Raw genomic sequence first — 6,202 nt, forward strand, 5'->3', positions numbered from 1 at the left:
CTGGTAAAGATCTAAGATCCGAATCGAAGCTGCCCCAGTTCCAAGCAATGGCTACTTTTTTTTAATTTTTTATTTTTGAGTCCAGCAATGGCTGGAGTTGAATGGTGGAGATTTCCTCCTCTTCATTACTTCTTACATTTTCTTTTGGGGGGGGGGGGGAAACCAAACCCAAGAAAATACAATTCTCCCAATATATATTCGGTGTTTTTACACTTTGCTTACTGAACCATCAGATTTAAATAACACCTACTCTCTTTTATGAAAATCTGATAAATAAACACTTTTTATGATATATCATTCGAGTAATGTGAAATGTAGTCATAGGTTGTAAAAACGTCGTGCATTTTATTTAAAAAAAAAAGATTGAAATTTACTATTAAAAAATGAATAATTATATTCGTCATCTCTACATCACATGATTTTTTAATCTTTTTATCTTCTTTTACTGTAGCAAGTATGTTATATAGGGATGATGAGTATAAGAATTTAATTAGTTTAATAGAAATAAAATAAAAAAAATAAAAATATGTATAGTGTGTGGTGTAGGATGATACAAGTCCTTCAAGAATTAATATGAGACTAACATAAAAAAAAAATTAACTTTTTAATTATAAACTCTACGTTTTTTTCAAAATTAGTGTGCTCGCACAACCTATAATTATATCTAAAATTACTCATATACACATTTTTATCAAAACTTGATATCGTGGAATTCACTTTATGAATTTATTTTATTTCCATTCTAAATTTTAAATTATTATTATTATTATTATTAAATTATATAGTAAAATAGTAGAGGATGATGATAAAAGTGGGAGCCAAAAAAAAAATGCAGAGAAATAAAAGACGTATTGTCGAGAATCACGTGAATAAGGTTGCAAAAGCAATCATCCAGCTATCATCCGGCACATGTTTGCAGATTTGTCTTCAACCGACACAACCTTCAGTGCCACACTTTCCTTCATTAAAATAATATCAAAAATAAAAGATTAAAAGCTAAAAGATATTATTTATGATTACAGGTAGTTAGCTATATAGGCTTATTAAATATATTTATCAAATATTTTAAAGTACAATTATAAGTTGTAAAGTTAAATAAAATTGATGTTTATAGGAAGTATTTCGTTGTTCTATTCCAAGATTAGGTTTGATTATTAAACTCACCTCAATTTATCATTATAATTTTTTCAAGTTTTAATATAAAATATAATAAATAATTTAATTTTTTTAAATTTTAAAATAATAATAATATTAAAAAATAATATTCTAATAATATTTTATCATCTAAACTTAACTCAACTCAGTTTAACATCCAAACGTAACCTAAAAATATCTAATAATGTTTCATAAAAGTAATATTAATAAAGTATACAACTTGTATATATAACTCAAATCTTAAATCATAAATTAACATAAATAAGAGTAGTGTTACAAATAGTCTTGAAGTGCGCAAAAGTTATGTAATCATTTAAAAAAAATGATATTTATTATTTTATTTTTTTATATAAGTCTTGTATTTATTTTTTTTTAAATGATTACACGATGCTTATGTAGTCACGACTGTAATTATTATTTCTGTAATAAATTATAGGGTCTCGAAGTTCATAAGGATTATAAATGAATTGATTTATTCCTAAAAATAAAAAATTTGAATTTTATTATTTAAGTTATATAAATAATGTGCTCGATATAATAATATAAGAACTCTATATTTTATTCACAAAATGTTTGAGTAGTGAGATATTTTGGTATATTTTGTGAATAGTAATAAAAAATTAATGATAAAATATTAAATAATAATGAATAATAATAAAAATATATATAAAAATAATAAAAAAAAAATAATAAATAGTAATAATATATTCTCAAAATATCTGAAAATACCTTGATACTCAAACTAAGAAGTCATTGAATTTTATTATTTAGCTAAATAAATATTAAAGATAATACTAGTCCCACCGCTCCTAGCTCCCGTTGGCATGTTTTTATTTTTATTTTTTTTACTTCGTGATTAAAGAAATATTTTTTTTAATGATAATTTTTTAAAAAAAAAAATTTAAAAGTGTTAAAAAATATATGTAAAAAAAAAAAGCTAAAAATAAACAGACCAAAATAATTAACGGGAACCAGCAGTAGTTGTAGTGTTGCTCTAAAAATTAAGAAAAATAATACTCTCATTTTTGGTTCTCATTGTTCGGTGTTATCGTTAGAATTTTTTATTTTATTTTTTATTTTTACTTAGTGATAAAAAAAATTATTTTTAATAATTTTTTTATTTTTTTTATTTTTTTAAAAATATTTAAAAGTATAAAAAAATATATGTATATATATATATATCAATTATACCTAAGATAGCTCCAGCAGAAGCTGGAGAGGTGGACGTAGCACCGTCCAAATATTAAAGCCACAAAAGAAAATTAAAAAAAAGGATAATGATTGACACCGACTTGGAACTTCGAAAGTAGGACTGATTTAGTAATTTCACAAAAAAGCAGGGTCATATATTGTAATAACTCCAAAGTCTAAAGTGACTGTGTCAGTCAGTACAATTCCTTTATTCTCACTCACTCTCTCTCTCTCTGTGAGAGAAGCTGCTGCAACCACATGTTCAGCTTCAGTTTCACACACCCCGAGAAGAAGAAGAATGGAACAGAGAATTTGCAACCCTCCCTGCCTTTTGCTCTTCATTCACTCTTGTTGTTTTCTTCTTATCTCTTTCCCGGCATCTGTCCAAGCTTACAAGAACTACACTGTGGGTGATTCTTTGGGTTGGTACGACACTCTTGAGAAACCCTCTGTCAATTACCAGAAATGGGCTGCCGGCAAGAATTTCAGCCTCGGAGATTTCCTCAGTATGCTTCTCTCTTTGTATTTGGAGTTTTGCTCTTTTTTGGGTTCCAGCTTTCTTTGCTTGTGTCTGCTCATATACTGCATTTTCTGTTTGGGTTTCTTGTTTCAGTCATGCCAGAAACTTGTTCGTTTTTAGTCGATCTGTTGAATCTTTAACATTTTGGGCTAAGGAATAATCAAATGGTTCTTAATCATCTGAATTTTTCTGTAATTGTTGTGAGATTGAGATCATCTTGATTTTTCAAGTTTGCCTCTTTGATCCCATTTTGCAAGTTAATTATGCTGCTTTTTCTATGCTTTGACAGACACAACTCCCCATCAAATGAAATGGAGTATTATGAAAAGCTAACAAATAATTATTCAATCATCTTATGACATAACTTATAATTAGGATCTAGATCTCTAGGGTCTTGAACGATAGAGAAATGGACACAAAAGATGGATTTCATATCATTTATCAAGTATTTAATATTGTCTGAGAAAGTTGTGGGATCATTTATGCGTTGATTTGTCTATCTCTCTTTTACTCTAATTTCTAGAGTTAGCCTCGTTTATTTTTAGAGATGAGAAAAAATTGAAATAAAAATAAAAATTTAAATAAAATATTATTAAAATATATATTTTTATATTATTTTTGTTTTGAGATTTAAAAAGGTTGAAGTTCTAATTTTATTTTACGTAAAAATTTAAAAAAATTATAATAATTAAATGAAATAAGAATGATTGTGAAAATAAAAGAGACTTATTCAGATTATAACTCTTTCTAAATTCAATTATAAAATATAAAAATATGATAAATATTTTTTTTCCATATAAAAATACGAGCACTAGCTCAAAAACATCTAACCGAACATCCGTATGCAATAATTGTTATAGTTTTCTAGAACATGTGTTATTCCTTTTCCCACAACAAGTAACATAGAAGTTAGTGGAAAAGTGAAAGCTAAAGGAAAAGGAAGCATTAAGATAAGGACATTTTATATATGCCATTGGTCTTTTCGCCACAGCTGCATCTTCTTGCATACTCTTTTACAGTGATTGGCATTACATTCAGCTGCAGTGTACTACTGGCCATAGGCTTTTTCTATGTTTACTTTCTCTTCCTCCATTTTTAGATTTAAAAAAAAAAAAAATCTGCAAAGATGGAGTTTGCATATTAAATATATAGAGAAATGATACTTGCAGTCGTGAATGTGTAATGTCGTGCAGTCGCTTTGAAAAAAAGTGAATAAATATGAGACTAACATGAAAATAAATTATTTTTTTAATAGTGGACTCTACTATTTTACAAAGAGACTGCATGACATTTACGTATTCCACAATTGTATGTAGCATTATTCTAGGTGATTGTCAGCAAACCCGATCAAACCTTTTTATGCAAAAAAAATCTGCGATTATTTTATTATTACTACTTTTTCTCAGTTACCAAACACATGCAATGTTATTTATAATGGAAATGGCTTGCTTCCTATTTATTTTTCTTCCATCTCCTTCCCATTATGATCTCTGTCAAAAGATATCTATCTACTCCAAAGTCACATGCCAAGAATATTTAATTCCATAATGAAGACAGGTGTGACACTAAAGTCTAATGGACATTACTCTATTCTCATATTTGATTCAACTTCATTTGAATGAACGTTTCCACACATTTAGGAATTTTACATTCGGTATGATAGATAGTTCATGTGTGTACGTTTTGTGAATGCAGTTTTCAACACGGACAATAATCATTCTGTTATCCAAACATATAACGTGACCACCTACAAACTTTGTGACTATGAGGATGCTCAAGAAGATGACACAATCCAATGGTCGGACGCGAATCCATCGTCCACCAGCCCACATCCGGTCTCGGTGGCAGTTCCACTACTCAAAGAAGGGATGACATATTTCTTTTCTAGTGATTATGATGGCGAGCAATGCAATAATGGCCAGCATTTGATGATTAATGTGACTCATGGAAAAGGGTTGCCAAAGAGTTTGGAAAACCCTGCTGAAGAATCCCCGGGACCGATAAGTCAAAATGCCGGTGATGATGAATCAGTGCCGGATACGATCGTTCCATCAAATTTCAATAACCCCAATGAAGAAAATGCTGATAGTGAACCATCTGGATCTGTTTCATTGTCAATGCATTGGAAGCTCAAAGACAGGACACTAAATGGGATTTTGGCTTTGTTAGTGCTGGTTTGTTTGTTATCATAAGTTGAGTTTCTTTTATTTTATTTAAATTTGTTTATTTGTTTGGCTTTAATTTTTTATATCGTTACCTAGTGTTTGTGTGATGGGGGATTTATTTTAATATTGTAGAGCAAATAAGTAAAAAAAGAGAGTATTATTATCAGCTTTTCTTCTGTTCTGGTTTGCAGGGTTGCCATTATCTACTAATTATCACTCTCACTTCCGTTTAGATTCAGAAAGTGTTTCAACTCATCTCATCATTATAATTTTTTTAAATTCTTACATAAAATATAATAAATAATTTAATTTTTTTAATTTTTAATTTAATTTTTTTAAATTTTAAAATAATAATAATATTTTTTTTAACTTTTATATTTTATTTAAAACTATTTTATCTCTAATTCAAACTAACTCTCATGATTTGATAGAAAAGGCAAAATGGGCAAATGATATGAATATTGGGAAGTCAATGACAATGGATTGAAAGGAGCACATGGATGAGTTGGTTGGGGGGTTTTCAAAGTTGAAATTATGCTTTTGTATTGTAGTGGATGTGTTTTGTCAAGTAAATTAATTATATCTGTAATTTTGTAGGTAAAGTTATCAAATCACAGATGTTGCTATCCCTACTGCCTACTGGTACTTCTCAAATAAGTTGTGCAATTATTGCCATCATCCCCGTGTGAATATAAAAAATGTATTCCTAAAAACCTTATTTTTATTGACTCCTTGAGTTTTACTTTTTGGGAGATGTTTGGATACGATTAAAATTATTTTAATTTATCTTATTTTATCTTATTTAATTATTATAATTTTTTTAAATTTTTAAATAAATAATATTAAAAAAATAATATTTTATTTAATTTTTATCTTAATTCATATCATTTCAACTCTGTAGATATTTTCAAATAATGTTATCATTGGAAGTGGTAATTTAATGACATAATATCTTATAATAAGATGAAAATACTATAAGTTTATTTTCCAAAATTACCTAATAATTATCAATAGATTAAGATTGAATACTATTTTTACATATGAGATGAGATGAGATGAATTGAGATAAAAGTTAAAAGTTGAATAAAATATTGTTATAATATATTTTTTTAATATTATTTTTATTTTGAGATTTGAAAAAATTGAATTATTTATTTTATTTTATATAAAA

At 27.3% G+C, this 6,202-nt stretch overlaps 1 protein-coding gene across 1 annotated transcript; it reads left to right on the top strand.

The window, feature by feature from the left end:
* The first annotated feature begins 2,539 nt into the window (after nucleotides 1-2,539).
* LOC109004039 (blue copper protein-like) lies at nucleotides 2,540-5,207 on the top strand. Its single transcript, XM_018982430.2, has 2 exons — nucleotides 2,540-2,852; nucleotides 4,562-5,207. Exons 1-2 carry the CDS (start codon nucleotides 2,645-2,647, stop codon nucleotides 5,056-5,058), a joined length of 705 nt encoding a protein of 234 aa, XP_018837975.1. The 5' UTR covers nucleotides 2,540-2,644; the 3' UTR covers nucleotides 5,059-5,207.
* The last annotated feature ends 995 nt before the right edge of the window (nucleotides 5,208-6,202 follow it).

Source organism: Juglans regia, chromosome 5 (assembly GCF_001411555.2).
Source record: "Juglans regia cultivar Chandler chromosome 5, Walnut 2.0, whole genome shotgun sequence".
NCBI lineage: Eukaryota > Viridiplantae > Streptophyta > Magnoliopsida > Fagales > Juglandaceae > Juglans > Juglans regia.

Coding starts and splice junctions, on each gene's coding strand:
- LOC109004039 (XM_018982430.2), top strand. CDS start 2,645: ATGGAACAGAGAATTTGCAACCCTCCCTGCCTTTTGCTCTTCATTCAC. Junction 2,853..4,561: donor CAGCCTCGGAGATTTCCTCA/GTATGCTTCTCT, acceptor TTGTGAATGCAG/TTTTCAACACGGACAATAAT.